Raw genomic sequence first — 23,722 nt, forward strand, 5'->3', positions numbered from 1 at the left:
GACTCCTATGCAAAACTGATCACAAAGCTGTCATTTGTCAGTATCAGTTTCCTCCATTTTGTGATTAAGAACTGGCTTGGGATAAAGAAAACTCTGAATATCCTGAAAGTATTCTTATCTTCCCCACTTCCAAATTCATCCAGTGAGCCAGAATGCATGAATGTTGTTACCCAAGTTCTTGTTTTTTATTCCCCTATTTGCTAACAATAATCAGCTTGCTTTCTCTCTCTTAGGCACATGGCTTGACCCAATTTGGCAATGACTTGTGCAGCACTGCTTGCGGTAGAAAGAATATGGAATAATAAAGAGCTTCAAGGGATAAAAATACAGAATTAAAATGAGGCATGTGTTCAGGGCCAAAGTTGTTTGTCACAAGTTGATGCTCTGTCAGGAGCGAAGTGTAACAGCTTGTACAAAACTAAAACTGTTTAAACATGAATGTATAAGTGCGATCTCATGAAATAGCCTGCATTTCTTCCCATTAATAACTCTGACAGGGAGACTTGAATGAACAATTGCTTCAGGACAGCTTAAAAAAAAGTGAACCTGCTCCACCTAAGTCAAATGAAGCAATGGCTTTTTTCTGATCCTTTATCCAAGGTGAGCTCCAGACAATACTAAGATAACTGCCTGCTCAAAGAAGTGATGAGACTGCTACTGAGGCAGATTTCAAAGTTAAGATGACGAAAAAACACACAGCAGGTAATCAATCCATCCCTGCCAGTAACAGCACTGCCACATGTTTCCAAAGGACTGGTATTCATTTGCTGGGATACTGTTCTTGTCCCAAATCCCCCTTTGGTTACAAACGTAATCAGCCTTCCTTGCAAAAGTTATCACCAGGAAATTGTTCTTGAATAACATTTTGTTACGCACTTGTGGAAAGCACAAATTGATGAAAAATCTCTGTATTAAGATAGATACATAATACCCGTGGAATTCTGTTAAAAGCAGTTATGTTTTATGCGAATAAAACGCTCATGTCTTATTTCTGATTTGCCCTTCTTTTAACCTACGATATTTTTGGAACACAACTTAAATCGTGAAATATATTCTATGTCTTTAGAATTACAAATTCCATTATATTAACATTAAACTGATGGTAATGTCATTGACATCTATCCTCATTTCCCACATTCATATCCCACAGAAAATAGTGGGAATTTTGAGTACTGCCGTGGGTGGAATTATTCGTCTGTATTCTATGATGTACACACTTGGAAAGGAATATTATATTATTTGCCCTCTTTTTCTATCCAATTCTAACCATCTTTTCTTTAATTTTATTTTTTACCATTTTCTTCTAACTTCCAGATGCAAAAAAAAGAAAAGAATTTCTTTCTCTCCCATTCTGTTTAACATTCGCTTCCCTTTTTGTCTTCTCATCATCATGCTTGCCTACAGCCTTTCAGGAAATAATAAGGTTTCAGCGTGGTGGATCATGTTATCAGTGAAGTCAGGGGGCTGTGGGTGGAACACATTTTATCAAGTGTGCTCATCAAAAGAAAAGCGTGGCTCTCAGAAAAAAAAATATTTCAAGTGTTCTTTCTGTTTTAATTTGAATGAAGTTTCATTTGTACTGCTAGTGGGAAAGAAGCAGGAGGTTACTATTTAAGCATTAAGAGAGATATCACTAGAACATAGAACCAGCAAAATACCACACTGTGATACAAGTGGAACATTCCCATGCAATAATAAATGAAGTTGAATTCTGTATGTATAGCCACATACCACAGTGCAATTAATAAAAAGGTCATTTTGCTCAGTTAATGCTTTGCTGATCATCCTATTCTAACAAAACTGTTTTCATGAGCTGATTTTGTTCAAATAGTGAAGCAACATACAGTGTAGAAAGATCTGCTGAATTCGATAGGTGTTTTTAAAAGTGAATGTTATTTCTACTATTCTTCGATTCAGCTTTTACAACATGAGAGCTAATTATGAATCCATGCATTGCAGAAGGAATCCTAGCAGGTCTACACTCGGTGGTCCTCCCACACGACTGTTAATGTTGGGCAAACAAAGTTCTGGCATTTCGTGAATGTGGTTTTACTCCGGTATATTTTGTGCAGGCTTTAAATGTGTTTCAATTTAGTCAGACAAGCTATAAATTACATGGAAAAATAATAGAAAATTACTCTAGTGTATTAAATGCTTCTCATGTGACAGTGGCTATTGAAAATGAATGTACTTGCATGCTTTAAAATGCAAAACATGAAAACTGTTCTACATCTACTAGCAGCCAAGCTTCTTCTCATAATGATCTATGAGCAAGTTAAATGTTGGCCTGCAGTCCTTAAAATAAATATATTATCCTCTGACTTAAGAAATAACTAAACACATGATAGTGTACTCTGTAATACTAGTTTGGATTCAAAGAGTAATTACTTAGAAACATATTGAGGGCTGCCTGCAAAAGTAATGTCTCCTATTTTATTCTGTTGGCCCATGACACCGACAGGCAGGTGCTGGTAATGCAGCAGCAGAGGTTGAAACTCCTTGACAACATTCCATTACATTTTGTTGCTGTGAGAGATGGCAGCAGAGGAGTAGTCTGACAAAATGGCGTCTGACATGGAAGTGCACATGAAGCAAAGATGTGACACTGAATTTCTCCATGCGAAAAAATGGCACCCACTGACATTCATCGATGCTTGCTGAATGTTTATGGAGACCAACCAGTGGATGTGAGCACAGTGAGGCAGTGGTGGTGCATTTCAGTGGTGGCAACAGCCATAGTCTGTTACCTCCACTGGTGCAGATTTTTAGGAGCACAGCATGCAGGCTGTTGCTCATCGCTAGCAAAAATGCATAGCTAATGGTGGTGACTATGCTGAAAAACACTGTTTTGTAGCTAAGAATTTGCTCTATCAAATAGTGTTAGGGTGCTCTTTGTATCTGATGCAGTTTCCATGGAAACAAAAAGGAGGCATTACTTGTGGAGCAACCTATGTAGTATTTCTGTACTTTAATAACTACTCTGGAATCCTGTTGCTGGGACGCTTGCTCCTCAAGCAAAAATCTGATGATCGCTTACTTATTAACAAGATGAGAAAACAGACTTCTCACCTTCCTGAAGTCATTCAACTGCCTCATACATTTTAATTCTGGAGAACTTAGGTGAATTAGTATGCCAATTATTAGGAAAAATAAATGTGCTGAATAAATGCCATGCTTTGGTACTTCGAAGAGGTGGAACATCACTATAAACTCACAGCAAGGACACTCAGTAAGTCTTCACTAGCTTCACTGCGGCATTACAGAAAAATAATGTTGACAATTTTCAAGCTCTATTTCATTGTGCCTGAAGACCTTTAATTAGGCTGAAGGTGAAGAATTTGCATAACATAACAGGTCTTCATAACTGTCAGGCTTTTATTCCGCCAGTACTTTTGTTCAGGTTTAGTTGTTCCTTTACTGCTCATGAAAACACATTTCTAAATTCTCAGTGTTATTCTACTCTTGTATCATAATTCCCCAAACCTACACACGATCATCTTCAAATACTATCAAATGACAGTACATAATCAATGATTAGGCAATTAGAATTCCACTGTGATTAGCGAAGTTCATTCATAATTCACAGCCAGTAACCCCTTATCTCTGTGACTTCTTGGTTGAAGCACAAGCTTTGGAAGATTTTCAGCGTTCACTTTTTGATAATTTTCTGTGTATCCAGAGCTCTGCTGTCAGTCGCTGCTTGCGTAACATGACAATTTCCACCTGGCATCAAATAGCAGACTGCCCACTGCCCAGTTCATCTTTTTGGTTCCTTACTAATGGCACAGCGCTCTCCCAAAATAAAACAATTCTTCTGTTAACTTAATACATTTAATCTAACCTAAACAGTTCAAGAAAATGAAGGCAGAGAGTGGCCTTTTTTGCCCATTTAATTTGCTGTGTTCATCTTGCCCTGAATTTCATACTGATGAGTAAGCATAAAGGTGTATTTCACCATGGTAAATCAGACTTGACATGTAGGGAACAACATGCTAAGCTGTTACGATACAGCAGTAATTTTCAACACTCCATAACGTGCATCTGTGAGGTCTATTCAAACTAATTACATATCCTGGTTTTATCAGTATTCCGTATTGTGACACCACGTGACAGGCTGTGGAGCTGTGCTTCCAAGAGGAAGATATACTAGGATGTACTGCACTTCCCAGGAGCCTCCACATGATCTATGATTCCGGGCGACATTCTTTTACCATTTGTAGTAAATTTGTTCTCTCTCCTTATCTTAATTGGGTCGTTTTTCTTTCCTTCTCCCCAGAACGGGAGAAAAAAGGTTCCCTTGCCCTGTCACGCTTGACACTGCGACATTATAGCAGTAGCATTGGTGCTTTCTGATTTATTATATTTATAGTAACATTTATATTTATATACTTTTATATTTATGTTTATATTAGTTTATACTACATGGGTAGCAGTCATAGATTTAATGCAGTATCACTTGTACTCCTGTGGTTAAACATTACTGTGACAGCAAAATAAACATAACAAAGAACAACCAAACCCTCATGATTCACCTCGTGCTGAGGATTTCAGCTCAACTCAGTTCTGACGCAGGCATCTACAGCTCAGCTTCTCACCCCAGACCACTGCTACTTTCGATGAAGAAAAACACTTTCAGGCTACAGTTTATCTGACCTATTTTAGATAAGATGAATCATACTCTAGGAGTGCTTGTTCTCTTTGTTGACTACAAAGGGAGACTAGATGATTAGCTCAGATGTAAATGCTTGCATCCTACGTACATCACGGTACAATGAAATCCACTGTTATTGTCCGGATATACAGTGAAGAATTCCTGCAAATTTACCTCCATGTGGTACAGAAGACACCACGCTTGAGAATGGTCACATTCAACAAGATTAATGCTGTCAGCAAACGGAACAGTGTGCTTTTTACCAAAAATCTTATGGACTTTTTTTCATAATATATGAGGAAAATCAACTATGGAATAAGATTGAGTATACTTGCGTGTGTCTTCCTTCACTTGAAGTAACACATCTCCTCCCAGTAACAATGGTGAAATTCCCCCACGGGATTCTACACACATACCCACGGCCTGGGTCATGCTCATTTTCTTTGGCTATTCGTCAGACTCTGTTTGGGTCTACACTTCTGTTTCTGTATGTTGGTGAAACACTCAGGTTTTTCTGGCTTCAGCTTCTTAGACACACCACAGGCGTACAAGCCCTCTGTTTCCCTCTGCTCCTGACCCACATGCTGCATACCCCAAGGCACGTTAATCACCATGAGTCTTCCCAGCAGCTTTGGCAGGAACACCTGAATATGACAGTAAAGGTCTGATATGTTTTGCAAAATAACTTACAGAAAGGACACTTAATTTGCAAGGAAAGCAGTGTCACCTATGATCCAAAATACGGACAGAAACTGCGTGGAGATCTTTCCATCCAGCATCCTCAACACTGCAGATGACCCTTATGATTCTCTTCAGCAATATCACTTTTCCCATTTCAGGTGTACTTCATGAAATACTGAAATTGTGCCATTTCAGGCATCCTGCTCCTGAATACCCCCTCAGCTTGCTCAAATTAAACATTCAAAAGGTCCCTTTAACTGAAAAGGTACACTCCTTTATGTTCTCAGAACTTCTCAATGTCTACCAATGTCTGACTAATCTTCCTCCTCCCAACCCGATACGTTTTAGTTAGTGACTTCCATTCTCCTGTTCAGCTAGGGCTTTTTCACAGCCCTAACCTACCATGAAGGCGAACTGGGAGATGTGGATTTGCTTTACCTTGGTAAATTTTCCTGGCATATCTGCACTGGTAAAGCCATTCCTCAGTTTTTACCTTGAAGCCTTCACATAACTGGTGTAAATCAGGTGAGCATCCTTGTTGATAATTTTCAGAATTTGTTCTTTTTTTTTTTTTTTCGTGTTTGAGAGAGATCCACAAAGTTCCTGAAACTGTTAAGTTCATCAGATCCTTCAAGAATGTGATCTGGTACTGTCACATTTCCACTACTGTTTTTTAAAGGAATGATAATAAATCATAAAATAGTACAGCTTGAATTGAGAGGTAATTCAAGATCATTTCAGTATGATGAATTTCCCTGGCTTTTATTAAAACTAGGCCTGAATAGTAATAATGCAATTCAAAATTTTCAGAGACGAGCATTTAAAATTAACCTTAAAAACTATTAATTTTAGAACAGTTATATAATTTTTATTCTTCCAAATTATTAGTTTTGTTACAATTTCTAAAGCAGAAAGGGCGAGGAGGTGCATAAATCTAAGTTTGAGAATTTTCATCAGAAGATTTTACCATCTGTGAGTAACCAAGACATACAAAAGCAGTGGGTACTGTCACAGGGTTGGTGTATAGAAAGCTTTGAATATAGCATCAGTGCGAAAATGAGTTTCCAAATTATCCCTTAAGAGAGAGGATTAAAAAAATGAAGTTGAAAATGCAAAGAATAAACAAGCATTGAAAACACCGGTATTTTCTAGCACAGTACTTTAAAAAGAACGTCATGACTTTTTCCCTGCGTTACCTTGGGAAAAAAGAGAAGGGAAGGTAAAATTTCTTTTTTCTCTCTCTATATACATACAACTTTCTATTGTTCAATCGTGTCTGCTTTTTGTGACCATAACTAAGATTTATAGACAGCTACTCAGTGCTGAATAGAACAGATGAGACATGGTTCTTGTGCTTTTTCTGACTAGGGACAGTTAGCTGTGAATATGACACAAAAAGGTTTTTTTAGACTTAGCAAAAAAGCTAATATTGCATTCAAGTAAATACATGTTCCATGTGTTATAAATATACATATATATACTCATTCATTCAAATAAATAATTAAACCCTGATTTCCAACAGGAAGCGTAATCCTTTGTTGCTTCAGAGTTTGTTATGGTAGTTCTTAGTCTTTCTGTAAGGACTTCTAAAAACCCTGAAGTTCTCAAGTGTTTAAAGCAGTTATCTGGCTTCACAGGGAATGTAAAACAGTGTTCTGTCTTGACCTTCTGAAACTACAAAATAACAGCCAAAAAAAAAAATCAACCTCTGAAGCAAAGTTATAAATCCCTGAGACATTCAGAAATTCAGCAGGGTAAGGATCTGGCTTTTAAGAAATAAGTTCCTACAATATGAACTTTGTGAAAGTAAGGAAACTGTATGCTCCTTCCTGTAGACATAGGTATGTTGTAAAAAGATGCCCTAGCAACTCCAGCAGCCTCATCTATCTCCTGATCACAGCACCGCTTGGTCTTGTAGGATCTGTTCAGCAGAAACCACTAATCATGCTGGAATGCCACCATTTTAAATGCCAGACAGAAGTACACTGGGAGTCATGCTGAAACTGCAAATGTGAACACGTTCCAGGTTCTGATCCCAGATTAAAAGAAGAAAAGGCTACTACATTAAAATACCTCAAGAACCCTACTTAATAGAATACTTGCTTTTGTGTTTTAGTCTGCAAGCACACAGGGAAAACCATTAAAATCAGAGAAGGAATTAAAAATTCGACTAAGCTTGAGAATTAAAAAACAGAAATAACTACAATGCGCGAACAAAGAAAAACAGGATGAAAACCACTATTTCTAACTTGGATATACTTTTCTCTTAGCTGAATTCCATTCGCTCATTTCCCTGCCTAAGCAAAATCATGCATTTGTGTGTCTTATGTGCACACTGCAAAACAAAAGTATTGGCCATATGGGCAATCTCATGCATTACCCACACAGATACTTGCAGCGTGCTTTTAGTTTGCATCAGAGAGATTTTTGTTGGCAAGGAAGATGACAGGAAGGGGAAAAAGGCACCAACCGGTGCCTCTCAAAGGGAGGTAAGGTTAACTTCAGGATGCTAATTCTCTGTCACAACAGGCACTGTGCTGGAGCCAAGGCAGTTCCTCTCACTTCCCTCTCTGCTCATGTCATTACCAGTCTCCTGCTGCCTCTCCTCAGTTCTTACCTCTCCAGCTAATCTGAATCTTAAACCTTTTTCTTTTATTACCAGAAAGATGAGAAAGATGGCCGTGGGCTACTGGCAGTTGTACACAGTTGCAATGCAAATCTTCACTTTAAGTCTAGCATCATGGTTTTATCTTCTGGCAGTTCTTAGGTGGTTTGAGACTCCAGTAAGACGACAGTGGCATTCGTGCAATAGAACGGCTGTGATGCAGTCATTACACACATACACCTAAGATAAGTTTCCCTGTAGGCTTAGGTAACAAGAAGAAAGTTAATATCCTTTCTTCAATTTTAGTGGATTTAACAATATTACTTTTTGCAAATCAAATCCCTCTGGTAGCTGGCTAGATACTAGTCATTTCTCAAGGAAGGGGAAAAAAACTGCTCTTTGAGGATGTGTATGGGAAAAGCTACAACAAGAAGGCAGCAATATGAATAAAATCCTCTGGCAGTACAACTAGGTGGTATAAATATGCTGATGGTAGATCTCAACAACTGCTCACGACTAACTGTCAACTACAAAAGAGTATGACCTTAGAAGAAAGCCATGGTTACTTAGATTGCTGCTGCAAGTCATGAACAAAACTTTGAATTAGAAAACCTCTGTGAGAAAGAGCTCACTGTCACTTTTGCAATGCAGTTGTTTGGTATCCTACTGATGATGCTGAGAACAGGAGCAGGGGAACTAGAACACTTCTCAGGTTGCAGCCTGATATCACCAGTAGGTATCTGCCTCAGATCTCATAAGCACACCTGGCATGTTTTAAGATGGCTGTGCTGTTAGGAAGCAGAAGGTGTTGTATAAGTTAGTGTAAATTCCACCACTATTACCATTGGATTACAAGATAATCAGACATTAAACCACCTCTCCTTTCAAACAGTACTTCATTGATTTTAAGGTCAACATCCTCTCTTAAAAGCTTCTCTGGTCTGGCTCTGTATAACAAAGAACAGATGCGTTATCCTTTTTTTCCTTCGTTGATTCAGTAAACAGCATTTGACAGAAACACTATTGCCAAATCTATTGGAAGCTGGTGAGATGATGGTAAACAAATTTCTGAGGGTTAAAACTGCTAATGATGACTACGGTGATCTATAAGCTATTTCAAGTACATTTTCCCCTAATTCCTACCTGACTGCAGAGGGATTGATACCTTACTATCCGGGAAATTTATTCTTTTTCAGAAAACATGGTTGAGAAAGAAAATTAAAGAATTAGTGGATGTAAAGGATTAGTGTTTAAACTTGGGGTTCTATTAAAACAGAACAGTAAAAATGTAATTTTGTTTCAGAAAAAAATAAATTAAGAGTCTATTTTGAGCAACGCTCTTCCTTATTCAATTATCCATGCTTACACAGAAACAATTGAAATCAGTGCTTTGATGCTCTGTGTATTCCTGGATACTTAATTGTTCCATATTTTAAATAATAACAATTCTCCAAGCTCTTCTAAAAATCCACTTTTCTAATCATTTTTTTCTTCTTTTAAAAACAAACAAACAAAAACCTATTATTAAAGGAGCACTAAGGTAACAACTCATCATGAGAAGTGTTTCCTGGTGTCTTAGCAGAACTACTAATGACTATGGAGTTTAACCATTCTATTCTGAACTGTGGATAAAAAAGTTCTCATCTCTCTCTTTTTAATGTATCTGAGATCTGAGCTTGAGGTTTAAACACTCAGGAAAACATTATTAGTACACAAATGTGCATTTCTGAATCAAATCTGCTCGTCTGAATAGAGAATCAGCTGGTGAATATTTCTCATTCCAAGGGTGAATCTCCAGCAAATATCACAAAGGAACTTAGATTAACTTTGAAAATGCTTGGGTTTGTACACATATGTACAGTCTACAGCATGTTAGTATTATTTTTTAAATGTCAAAAATGCATCTTGTGAAATAAATTAGATTACATCAAAATAGCACCCCTTGTGCTTTCTGATCATTAGTGCTCTTATCTCTCAACTTGTTGCAAATGGTCATTCCCTCACCCGCTCCGGAGCTTGTCACGGACTCCATCCATGCCACCAAGCTTCAGCAGAAAGCCCCATTTGAAGAACGAGATGCAGAACATACACATGCAAGTTCCGTTTATCACTTTGTTCTACAGAGGACAAATTCAGGTAGGCTACAAGGATTGTTTCATTGCTACCAACTCCATGGAATTTTTCAGCCTGACAGACCAGGAGTAACACAAGGGCCCTCTGCAGGAGGGGATCAGAGGTGTCTCTCACCAACCTTTCCTGACTCTCAACACAGCTACTGACCAGTTATGCGTTTCTGAAGTAAACACAATTGGAAATGTCAGACATTCCCCCTCTACACTCCACAAAAGTGACAGTGTTAAAAACGCCACTAGTTTTTGGAAGATGTTTCCATGCATCTGTATGGCACGAGCCACTCTCGCAGCTCTCTGAAGGAAGGCAGCACCAGAAGCCTTCCGTGCCTGGTACATGCTGAAGATGATGCAATGAACCTTTCATTCACTCCCACATGTTGTGACAAAGCTCAGTTTCAATGTCCCATCATCAGGAGCTGCCTCAGGCCTGAGGACAGGGCCCTCTCCTTGGTGCCCAGCCTCGTGACACAGAGCTCGTGCAGCAGCACATCCCGTCAGCTCTACCAGGCCGGCCTTCTGCTACCTGAGGCATCCAAGTCATACTTGTGCATTTAACTTTTCAAAAATATGTTATTAAAGATAACATTCAGGTTGGGAGTTCTCATATTTTTGCTGTAGAGCTCCAGGAGACGCAACTACACTGAACATGTGGCTCAAAAACTCTCAAACTGCATGGATCTCCAAAAACACCCTTATTACCTGCTTACCTTAATCCATCTCTTCATATAAATACATGGAAAAAAAATCAAATCTATGTTGGCACATTTATGGAAAACAAAAAAACACATTTCAGACTGACTCCAGAATTGTCAGTTCTCTCCGTTTCTACAAACAGCAGGCCTTTTTTTAACCTCGGAAGAATGAATTTGATTATTTATACGTCATCAGCTGGCATACCAAATAGAGGAACGTTAGACTTAAAGTACATGGCACTTACAGAAGTGTTTTTCTCCTTTAACATGCCAGGCTGCAGAGCAGTACAAGAAATCTCTCTGACAGATGGAAACACTTTGTTGAAAGCCATGCAGGGAGCAGCATAACCACTTAACACTGTTTTGAAGGGCTTAACCGCACCGTAAAAGATAGCTGGCCTTATGCTGCACCTCTGTCAAGGAGTATATTTCACACTTTATGACTCTGACTTCATCTTACTGACGAGTACATTATACATTTTTTTCCAAAGACAATATCCAGCAACTTATATTCAGTTTCCATTGTATATAAATACACAAGCACTGATGGGGAAAAAATCCCCATGTATATAGGTTATGAGAATGAAAAGAAAAAAAAGAAGATAAGAGAAGGAAAGAAGGAAGAGCCCTCTAGCAAGCAATAATGCATAGGAACGGTCAAACGTCATCTGGTCACATTTCATAGAATACATCTACCTCTACTATCAGCTGGTGGCAGATAGCCATCAATTCAAATTCTGAATTGATTCAAATCCCTATTTATTGACACTGAGCATGGTGCTTTACTAAGTATTTTCAGAAAGTTATGGGATATCCTCTCCACTAAAAAAACACTTATTTGAATTCTTAAAAAACCAACAGAGATTAGCTGCGTGTTACAGCTCAAGAGCAAGAAGTCTTTCCAGTTGCCTAGGATATAATTGAAAGTGAGGAGAAATTTGGTTGTCAACAGCCAATAGCTATGACCTTGTCGTGAGACTTCACAGAGATTAAAATATCAGCGCTGTATATTCAGTCTATTCAAATTTCTTCTTTTATCCTCAATCACATGAAGAATTGAAACCACCAGTGGTATGCATGAATAGTAACTATATAAAGAAAAACGTAAGAGGACATGGATTATTAATAAAAGATAGTTGAAAGCTCTCCTTCAAATGAGAAACATTTCTTCGCACTTAATCATGCAATAGTCTTTGTACAGCCTAATTGTACAGAATCTTCAAAAGCAAGAAGTTTTGACAAGTGCTCTTTTAAAGCTGCCATTTTCATGGCTGGGAGCAAGGAAGAGTGACTGAAGTTTTGCACCAATCTGAGTAAATAAATGGCCAGTTTTCTCTCAGAGCAGATTTTCATCTTGGAAGAGAGTGCACAAGTAAAACTTTATGTAAAACAAGCCTGATGAAAACTTCTGCCAGACTAGCAAAACAGAGAAAGTTCAGATAAAGCGGAACTCACACTATGCCTAGCTAGCAAGATGCCTGCTCCAAACTGTAGGCCTCCATAAAACCACTCCTAAAATGAGCGCCAAGGGAAGCACAGAAAGATATTCCCTTCCATCATATACCTTGGAGCACAGTGTTATTTGCAGAAAATGCTTCGATCAGACTGCGCTAAGGCTAACCCACTGAATGCCTCACATCCACCAGGAGCTCCCTGTAGCTGCACTGGGCTTTGGGGAGAGCATAGCAACAGAACATGGCCACCAGGGAGATGCGAGCTCTGTCTGATGAAGGGGAAGGTGGCCACTGCTGGTCACGGCAGGGCTGTGGCACACAGAGGGCACTGTGAGGAGACGCAGAGGCAGTGCTGCTGCACCAGTGCTGAGAACAAAGCACAAGGTATGACAGTAAAAGTGGCATGCAAAGGTAAAAAAAATAGCATGGGCATTTTTAAACATTCCACTTTGATTTGGAGTCCAAACAGGCAAATTAAACTAGAAGCATATTTAAATTCCATAACCTTGAAAATAAAATGAAAAACAAAATCCAACCTTACTTTGTCATTTTATGAAACATAGCATTGTAACTTTTCATCTCAACACGGAACACGCACAGCTTTCAAAGTTTCTGGCATCATCCCTGAATTGGCCTAAAACATTCCCACACTGAGGTCTGATGGGCTCTGGGGATTACTGACAGAGTGCCACCCATTCAGCATGCAAGACATAGGCAATAGAGACAGGAAGGTACACTTTTTTCTGTAAGAGACTGACAGAGCTGCTTGAAAACACCCGGCAGACAGGCTCTGCCCCTCAAAAAACTCCCAACCATGGGCACATGCAGCTCAGCCCAGAGCTGTATCCCCTCAGCTCCAGTGCTTCACATCTCCATACTGAAGCGCCTGCTGATTCCTTCCCCTCCTCCCAACAGAGCACCACACAAAGGTCAGGCGAAAGCCTTGGAGATTAAATTGTAAGTGATTAAAATTTCCATTATTTTGTGAACTTGTTCCACATATTAAAAAGCCCTAATGGAACTTGCACACATTTGTGCAGGTAGAAAGGCACATGATGACAGGAATTAAGGAAATTAATTCCTGTGCTTTGGACTGAAGTAATCTTCCAGAATGTAATTGGCTTTCAATCATTCACACACAACATGCCCTTCACCTTTAAATGGTAATTCATTTTACCACACGATTCTGAATTCCACTTATGTCAGGCACAACGAAAGCTCCCGTCCCCGTACTGAACACACCACGCAGGTTTTGTCTGGGAGAAGACAATGTCGGGGCCTAACTCAGATTTCTGATGTATGCATCTACATGAAGTTTTACTATTTCTCGACTCCTCAGTGGGGGAAAAAGCAAATATTTCCTAGCCAGAGATGAAGCAGCCATTCCCTATACAATGCACAGTAATGGGTGCTGCCTCTCGTGCAATGCTTTCTATTTTCCTGCTGCATGTAGCTCTCTGTGGGGCACGGCCAAGTGGACACAAGGCTACAACCCTTGCCTGGGCTGGGCCTGCATCACAGCAGAGCTGCGCAAAGCACAGTGACAGTAAACATAGCCACGTCTGCTTTAATAAAAGCAACTGAAATGTGGAAAATCACACTGCATTGCACTTTCCTTCCTCCTCGACTGTGAGAGAAAGACTACAGAGGAAGTACCTGGGAGCACTGGGCTTGGGTCGCTCCTGGAGCGTCAGCCCACCCTCTCCAGCCGATGTAGCAACAACCTGTTACTGGTGATGAAGTGTATCTTGCTGACGAAATGGCCTTCTGCAGGCCAGGTGCTGCATTTAAATCTATTTCTTCTCACCCGTAGTTCCCTTCTGCACCTCACATCCTATTGCTCCGTGATGTTGCGCCTCCTCACACTACTGTCAGCCCTGGCTGACAACCAGAGAGTCCATAAAGCTGGCACCCCTGCCAAATGTTTAGGCATATTCTGGACACCGACAACAGATGTTTACATTTAAATTGGGACTAATTTGCATTTTTGTGTATCGTAGATTTTTTAAAGCACTGTTAGTGATGAAAAGGAATGTGTAATTCTGAAATAGTAATACTTTCCTTAGAAAAGCCAGGTTTGCTAATGGATTGCCATCTGTTCAGCTCTTTGCCAGGAAATAGATTTGTCCTGCTTACTGAAAACAGTATTAGGGTGAAACTGTAGATTACACAGTGGATTTCTGAACAGTTTAATTTCAAGTGCATGTCAGCACTTTTATATTTCAGTAAGAATAATTTTAGACTCTCCTTTTCTACAAATGTTGAAATTACAGCTATCCAGCGAACTGTACCTAGAGTAGATTAGGAAAAGGTTCTTCACCAGCGGCTGGTCAGGGACTGGAACAGGCTCCCCAGGGCAGGGGTCATGGCACCGAGCTGAGTTCAAGGAGCGTTTGGACAACACTCTCAGACATAGGGTTTGATTTTGGGTGGTTTTGTGTGGAGCCAGGAGTTGGGCTCGATGATCCCTGCAGATCTCTTCCAACTTGGGATCTTCCGTGATTCTGTGAAACTCTGGAGACTAGTTTGCTGTCAGTCAGGTTCCAGTAAAGGTGCCTGCACTATCTTTCTTACCTTGAAACTGGGTTCATCAGGCTTCTTTTGCATAGGATTTATAGGAAGATGCTCTCTATCTTGCTTTGAAAGCCTGCCTTAATCCTCTAGAAAGAATATGTTAAAGGAAAAGTGGCACTGGCCTAAATCATGCTTCCAAGAGTACAAGATTTATACATGTTCAGAGCCTCTCAGAGCTCCTTGATGGAAGTTAAGAAGAAAGATGCATCTGCAACTCAAGAAACTGTTTTGGGAGCTGTGTGACCTCTTTAACTCGCAGACCCACAGAAGCAAAACAAATCAGATATCAGGTTAAGTCCCTCTCCTCTGTGACCACAGAAACCAAACAGCATTTCTGCTTGGCCTTACAAGCGGTGCAAATGCATCGCGAGGGAGTCGTCCAATTTTCACAGCCCGGAGGCAAAACCTGAATTTAAACAAAAGTTCATGATTTCAGCACCGCTTTTCATTACCTCGGTCAGGCTGCTGACACAAACTCAAAGCTAGCAAAACATCAACTGCTCTCTCTCCGCGGACCGAGCGGCCGCCTTCAGGCACACGCAGCTCCCGGGCAGAGTATGATCACACAGAGTAACACCATTACCACCACCGCACAGACACAGCACTCTCGCACCGACCCCAAACGCTGCGTTCCGCTAACACACGCACCCGGTCCCCGGGCGCCCGCTCCGCCCGCCCCACGTGCGGGGCCGCCGTCGGACAGGTGCGGGGCCGCACCGCGCCGCGACCGCGGCTCTCCCGCAGCAGCGAGAAGGGGGCAGCCGGGCGCACGGCCGCGGGGAACCTGCGCGCAGCCCCAGCCCGCGCGGTGCAGCCCTGCCCCGCGTCCCCCGGCCGCGCGGCCGCTCCCCGCCACCAGACAAACTTTCCTTCCCTCTCCTCGCTCCGGAGCCCCGCGGGCGGCTCCTGCCCACCCGCCGCCCCCAGCCCTTACGCCGCGGGTCGGGCGGGCCGCCCGCCACGGCAGCGCCCGCCGCCCGCCTCGCACGGAGCCCCGCGCCGCTCCCTCGAGCCGGGCCGGGCCGGGGGGCGGCAGCCGCCGCGCTTACCTCTGTCCAGCGTGAGCGGCTGGACCGCGGTCAGCGTCGCCATGTCTGCGGCGGGGCTGGAGCCCGAGTGACGCGCGGCTCCGGCACCGGCGTGGAGCGAGGGGAAGGGCGGGGAGGAGGCTGGCCGGGAGAGGGGGCGGAGGAGGAGGGTGGCTCCGTGGGAGGAGGAGGAGGAGAAGGAGGAGGAGGAGGCGAGCGGGGCGGAGAGGGCGCCCAGCGGAGGGCGGCTCAGCGTGGACGGGGCGCCGCGGTGCAGCGTGCGCAGGGCGGCCCGGCGGGGCCCGGCTCGGGCTGCCGGCATCGCTGCGGTGCGGGCCCGGGCTGGCGGGAGGCCGCCGCGCTCGCCTCACAGCGGAGTCCCGGAGCCCGCAAACCCGGAGGGACGGGCGACGGCTGTGGCTTTCTGGGGCCGGGGGCGGCGGGCGAGGGGCGGTCCGTCTGTGGCCCCGCCGCCCGGGGGTGCCGCAGCTGAGGGAGAGCGCGAGGGCGGAGAGCGCCGCAGCGCCGCCTGCGGGAGCGCGGCCGGGAGCTGCCGAGAGAGGCGGCAGCGGAGCCCGTCGCAAGGCCGCGCTGCACCGGCGCGTCCCCAAGCCGCCGTTTGAACGGACCCGGTTGTCAGCCCCGTCTTCAGCCCTGAGCCGTGTCTGGCTGCGGCGTGTTCCGGGCCGTCCTCGGGATGCTGCACGCTCTCACAGAACGCATCCAACACAGTTCCACAGCGCGGGGTTGAATCCTCACCGGGGCAGGGAGGGAGAGATCGATCATGGCATGGGTGCGTCGTGGTCACCTCGCGCGGGTGGATGTGCCCAGTCTGTTCAGGCCTGAGAGCACCTGCAGCGAGCTGGCTTGAAGCTGAGCTTAGCACTGGAGCTGCGCAGGGCTGGGCAGCAGCCGGCTGGTTGTGCTGGTCGTGCATCCCCGACCTTAGCCCGGAGCACAAGGGGACCCGTTCTGCTGCCTCTCCAGAAAGGGAGGTGCAGTTGTGCTGCCTTCCACTGTGGGCAAGTGTGCAGAGAGATGACAGTGAAGAACTGAGCCCCCTTTGCCATCCTGTGTAGTACCTGCATTGTTGCGCTTGCCCAAGAAACGCCAAAACTGGGAAAACTTTAATCCGAAGGGGAAAGTAGCGCTCTTCTCTTTCACTGGGGAGCTGGCAAAACACAGAGGACAGCTGTAATTGCCAGGGTATCTAAGCAGTAGTAGAGGTAATTAGGGAAGCTCTGGAAATGTTGTCATTAAAAGTTTTAGGAGATTAAAAATACATTTGGCAATATTAAAATCAGCAAAATTTCAATAATAAATATGAGCCACCCACTTCTTTTGCTCAACTCAAATCAGCACAAGTTTCTCTGACTAGTAAACAATAAACAGTAGCCCATTCAGATTTCTTGACAAGAAATCTGTTTTGTTTAGCTAAAATACTGAAGTCAAGAAACCAGTTCCTGGCAAACAGTCAGTTTTTAACATCAAAATTAATGTGAGGATTTTTATTATGTAGATTTTATGTACTTGCGGAGCAGCTGGATCGACATAAAGTGCAACAGTGCCTCTTACGCAGTCACATTGCTGCGCACTGGATTCACCATCCTCAGCATGGAAGAAGTTCTCGTTTGAAGCCATAACAACCTAATGTGACAATACTCAAACTGTTCTGACGCTTTAAAAAAATCTACTACATGTATAAAACTATGATTAAATAATATTAAAAGCAAGGTGGCAAGTTAATTAGTTGTTTTTCATAGAGAACATCTTAGCCCTCAGGCTTGCTCTTTTAAACTGCCATGTTGTGAACAGACTTCTTGAAGCAAAATGCAGCTATAACAGTAACTTTTCTATTAATATCTGTGTAATGTTAATGCCAAATATGTTGCCTTTTAGAAATATACAAGTTTAGCTAATTCAGTGTTCGTGCTTGAGCGGGTGCCTGTGGAAAGCAATAAGCTTTTTCCGACTTTATCCTTTTTTATCTACCCCTGGTCAGATTTCATGTGCTCTGCCACAGGGGCTAATTGGCACTCAGATGAGAGACTTGAATGGGAGTATTATGCGCACTCAAGAAAGATGAAAAGCAGCATTTGCTGAAATTAAACATTTCCTAATCAGCATAGCTGCACAGTTAATGCTCAAGCACGTCAAAGAACTAGCCCAGGAATACTTAAAGCAACTGCACAGGGAAGATTTCAGAGGCTGTCCAGCAGAATTCCCTAACTGGAGAACGGGGTTGGAATGAAGCGGGAAGCTGTGAAGTGGCTCTTGCTTTCCAGCATCTGTTCCTAGAAGTATTGGAGTAACAGCGAAAGTCAGCAAGAGCAGTAGTGCCAGTCAGCCCCACCTTCCTGAAGGTGGATGTTTTTAGGTGGAAGGCACTGGTCTGCCTCCCAGCCTGCTTGCTGATTCATTGGGCTGCACTGGAAATTTTAATTCAATATCATGTGATGTTTACTGAACCAAGGAAACAAGATTGAATTAACAGAACTTAGAGCATGCAAACTAGAAACAGGCTTACTGACAGGTCTTCAAATGTAGTCAGTGGTCAGATGCCAATGAACAAGACTATTTCTAATAGGATGCCTGCAGACTTACTCTGTCAGTGTAGTATTTTATTCTAAGATCTAAAATGTGGATATAGAGGCTTTGGTGGCCATGCTTTGAGATGACACAAGTTATATTAAAACACCACATTGGAAGTGGGTAAATCTTGAAATAAGTTGTCCATGAATCAAGGAATCTCTGTCCTTTGAGATTTTCCAACCTGACTGGGTGAAGATCTTGGCAACCTGCTTTTGCTGTGAAGTTAGCCCTGCCTTAAGCAAGAGGTTGGACTGGATATCCTCAAAGTCCTTTTCAGTCAGAATTATTCTACTGTAATAAACTGTCCAAATTAATGGTAAGAATTATCTGAATAATTGTGCTAAATTGTTACATCCCCAAAGTAGTGTGTTTTAATGCTGCTGCAAGCAAGTGATGAAGAATGCAATGGATACTTGCAAGACTGGAGTTTGTTCTGGGAAGGGGTGTTCTTATGTGGCAGCCTCAGTGTTGAGTTATTTGTGAGGTGTTGCCAAAATCGTTCATGTGATCCTTGAACATACAGAAGAGAAATGTCACTCAGAACTAGCGCAATGACCTTCACTCCGCACCTTGTGTTGGTAAAGCAACTTACTGGAGTCTGAGATCTGGTGTTTGCCGTTCAAGGTGGAAAATCAGCTTTGACATATGGTTTAAGGAACTCAGTCAAAGCTTATCAAAGAAAAGGGTAAGAAGGAGCTAAGTCACTCTGTATAGTCTATGTATATGGAAGAGGCTTAATGGTGGAGGGATTTATAGCCTTAAAATTTATTATCTTACAACATAAGGTGGCCCCATGGCTGGAAGTTTCAATATTCAACCTTAAGTAAGATATACTACTCCAGCAGTAAGGATAACATAGGGACCAATTACTCACTGTTGCTTGTAATCTTAACAAAAATTAGAGGTCTTTCGAAAAGGCTTGCTTTGATTTAACTGCAGAAAAATAGAATAGCCAAGGCATTCAGGAGGTTAGATGAGATAATGATTGTGATCTATTACTCTCATGACTTGTATCACCCTTTGGCTTCCCTCATGAATTGGCGCTTCAAGGGCCTGAGTATTGTTTCTCCACAGCACAGTGGAATGGAACATGGAAAAATAAACAGCGCAGCTCTGAATGTGCTCACTGGCTGCCTGAGTAGCACATCTCCACCTGTCCTAAGCTTGGCATGGGATAGTTAATTCACGGGAACTGAGATGCTGCCTCATAACTGGAATACTGCAGTAAGCGGAGCTTTTCACTTCAGTGCCAGAGCCAACTTTAACAGAGGTGGAAGCCCTGTTTCTGATGGCAACAGAGGTTTGTGGCAAGAGGCTGTACCACACACACTGGCATAGTTAAATCTGTGTTTGGGTTACACTGCATTGTATTATGCCTTTTAGCCAAGTTCTGGATGTTAATCTTTGAAATAAATGTCTTGTCATGACTGAATTTCACCCTGGGTACTTACATTTGGGTTGCTATCTACCTTTCCTATGAAATTTCAGTTTGCTGTAGGACTCTTCATATCCAGGTTTGCATAAAAAATTTTGTTGAGCATCTGCTTTATTTCACTAGAGGCTACAAAATAGATTATTTCTATTATATGGTATAGTTTTATTTTGATTATGCCCCTTTCTGTTATATTTCACCACTAGTATCAACTTGATGGTACTGAGGAATGCTGCACATTGTATTTGCAGGATGTATTCGCGCTTGCAGCCCAGAAGGCCAGTGGTATCCTAGGTTCCATCAGAAGAGGGGTGGCCAACAGGGCGAGGGAGCTAATTGTCCCCCTCTATTCTGCCCTTGTGAGGCCCCAGCTGGAGTGCTGCATCCAGGTCTGGGGCTCCCAACACAGGAAAGATGTGGATTTTTTGGAGAATGTCCAGAGGAAGGCCACGGAGATGATCCAAGGGCTGGAGCACCTCTCCTAAGAAGATAGGCTGGAGGAACTGGGCTTGTTCAGCCTGAAAAAGAGAAGGCTGCATTGTGGCCTACCAGTGTTTAAAATGAGTTTATAAACATGAGGGAAATCAACTTTTTACACGGGTAGATAGTGATAGGACAAGGAGGAATGGTTTTAAACTGAAGGAAGGGAGGTTTAGATTAGATGTCATGGGGAAGTTTTTTACTGAGATAGTGGTGAGGTGCTGGTACAGGTTGCCCAGAGAAGTTGTGGATACCCTGTCCCTGGAAGTGTTCAAGGCCAGGTTGGATGGGCCCCTGGGCAACCTGATCTAGTACTTGATTTAGTGACTGGCAGCCCTGTCTGTGGTGGTGTGGTTGGAATTTGATGATACTTGAGGTCCCTTCCAACCCAAGCCATTCTATGATTCTATGATTCTGTGATTCTATGATTCTATGATCAGCTGTTATCAGGCGTTTCTACTTTAAACATAGTTCAATTGTGTTTGGATATTGCATGAAACTCCAGGTTATTTCAGTGAAGATTCTAGGTACAATGAGCTTTCAAGATTATAAATCACACCTTAGGATTGATTCACAACATGCATTCATGCTTTTCTCTTTTTTTGTGCTGACCAGTAGTTTCACTTGTACCTTGCACTTCAGTGCAACTAAAAGCAGAGATTTCAGTGGTGTTGTGAGTTCTCAAAAGACTGAGGATCTTTTTCATCATTCAGATTTGCTTTTTGAGTGTCATTTTGCCTTTATGGGGGAAAAGAATCCTTCCTTTTTTAAAACCCATTAGTTATTTTCAAGCAGTTTCCATGGCAGAACTTGCTATTTGAGTCATCTAATGGTTTAACAGCAGTTTGTTTATTGGGCAAAGAATTGCATCAATTTCCCATAAGAAATATCACTTAGTGCTTTCTGAGAATTATATGCGTTACTCACATATTCATTCTAATATCATTTCATGGATTACACTTTCTAGATAACTTGATTGCTGTTTTCCCAAACACTGAGACCAATCTGGTCTTTAAACATACTCTTTTTAATTATTATTTTTTTTTGTTTTGCTTAAGACTCAACTCCAGTTGCCTACAGGGAGAAAAGGATCAACCTTTGCTGAATGCTTCTGCTTGGACCCCACTGAAATTCAGGTGGAGGGTCTACTCCTCAGTCCAGTGAATTTCAGTGTGTAGTCTGTAGCAGCCTATAAGTCTGTCTACTCTGAAAATAACTGCTTCGAAAGCTAAGAAGAACAAGCCTGTTGTGCAGGGCCCACCCCTTCTTTTAGTCTTAGGAGCAGTTTAAAAGCATCTGCAAATCAGACTTTTAATCCTTGATCACCTTTGGATATCCTTGATAGCTGAGATTTGATTCTGGCTCCCTTTGTTACCATGACTTATTGTGACTGCTTTAAGGATTAGGTCTCTACATGAAGTTTGTACTGAGGCCCTTTGAGAAGAGTGTAAATTGCCCTCTATGAGGCCACAGGCATCTTCAGTTAGCTGGTTCAGTGTCAGTTCAGGCTTTGTCTGCAAGCACCATGCCTGTAGTCTCTGCATACCCTTAACAGCTGAATTAACACAGGTTGTAACTGGTGTTTTTGGTTATTTGAATAACTGAACAAAAGCATTATCTACCTACCTTCTTTGTCTAGTCTATTAATGCATATTGTGGATTGAATTTTTGAAACAATGTGATTTATTTTAGAAGAACCTCTGAGTGAAAAAAAAGGAGAAAAAAAATACACCTCTTTGAAGGAACATATTTATTGATTATACTCAACCAGGTTTCTCAGTGTTTATATCAAAAGATTTCTACACATTATGAAGATAGAGAAAGAATATGTGGTGATGAAATAGACAATCGTACCTTTAAAGGATGCTAAATCAGCAGAACATAACATTTTAAATTGTTCTAGAATGATCAGTGGCCAATTAATATGACGTGACTATGGAGCGGAGCACTGTCAACCACAATTCTATAAAATTGTTGTGACTAATTAATTTGGGGATGTGAACAGTGCAGCAGTTAAACGCTGGCTATCAACCTTCTGTTCACTGAAGCTGTTGGCCCTGTGTTCATTATCAGGTGAAATCAGAGACATTATGAGATGCATCTGAAAATGGGTGGGACACTGATTGCAAGGAGTTACTGTAATTAACTCTGATTTTAGTATACTCTGTAAGTGTCTTTTTGAGCCCTAAAAATTAAAATATGATTGAAAAGCCTTTTTGGAATCCAGAGCGCATTTTCAAATTTTAATTGGAAAGTTAAGAAAAGCAAAGCTGATGTGTTTAGACATATGAGGTTCAAGTTAAGTAGTATCTGAAATCATCGATTAGATAATGAAACTATACAGAAAACCAGGTTTGTTCCCCTGAGCTTTAAACTCAGAGAACTGGTTTGTTCTACACAAACCAGTGTAGAACAAAAACCTCACCACTTGGAGAAAGTGTTGTGACTGAAATGAAACCCAGCAGTATTTCTGTTTTAGGCCTGCTTTCTATCGAAAAGAAGAAAGATGATTTTAGCTTTCAGGAGGCAGATTATGATTGTACTGGAGCTTTGCCCTGCTTTTTTTAGTGACATGCACGGAAGAGATGGTATTTAAGCACTGCTGTAGACCTGAATATGAGAGCTTCTTATGATTGTCATTGGGAATAATACCTTGTTTTCAGAAGGAGTGAGAGCCAAGGGGAAGGAAGTATGATTAAACTGTCTTGGTCTAAGAAGCAGTTTAGTGCTTTTCTCCACATCTCAAATCAACATCATTTCAAGGCTGATCTGTGTGGCATGACGAACAATTAAATTGCATCTGGTCAGTGCAACATCGTCATGCTCACTTGCTAAGTTATTTTGTTTACTTGTGTATCCCAGTGGGAAAACCAGCTTCAGGATCTGTGTGGGTTTTAGATGTGTACAGATGCTGATATGTCTGTTTGAAGTCCCAGTATTTTAGTGAAATTCTTTTTCTACGGGCAGTTTGAAGTCCTGCTTCCTGAGAGTCTGCAAGAATAATCCTGCAAGCATCTGGGAATACTCTCTGCTCTCATCCCTATCCCTGCTCTCATGGTAAACTTTCTTGCTTCAGTGTGGTTAATTTGTGAGAACATGGGGCTGAGTCAGTTCAGAATCTAATTAAATGGCATATACAGTATTTTCTTCATGGAAGGCCTTCAAGGAAACATGAAATGTACAGATTAAAGGATCCTCACTGATTTCTGAATAACTTATTTTTAATATTCAGAGGAACATTTCCTCTTGGCGCTATAGGAACAGCATTTTCCAACACATGCTGTTGTCCATCTGCTCAGAGCCCTCAGATGACACCATTCTGGTAAATTTGCTCTTCGTTCACATTTAGAGCCATCAAATTTGCCTTCAAGTTGACCCATGTTTCTTTCCAGGACAGAGAA

General features: G+C 42.1%; 1 protein-coding gene across 2 annotated transcripts in view; it reads right to left on the bottom strand.

Annotated features, from left to right (window-relative positions):
* LIN7A (lin-7 homolog A, crumbs cell polarity complex component) overlaps positions 1 to 16,139 on the bottom strand; it is a 50,172-nt gene extending 34,033 nt beyond the window's left edge. Inside the window, exon 1 of one of the 2 annotated variants that reach the window (XM_021385266.1) lies at positions 15,839 to 16,139. In XM_021385266.1, coding sequence (XP_021240941.1) covers positions 15,839 to 16,139 — 301 coding nt within the window. The remainder of the gene's footprint in view (positions 1 to 15,838) is intronic. The other variant, XM_021385267.1, reaches the window with a different exon arrangement.

This window comes from Numida meleagris, chromosome 1 (genome assembly GCF_002078875.1).
Source record: "Numida meleagris isolate 19003 breed g44 Domestic line chromosome 1, NumMel1.0, whole genome shotgun sequence".
NCBI lineage: Eukaryota > Metazoa > Chordata > Aves > Galliformes > Numididae > Numida > Numida meleagris.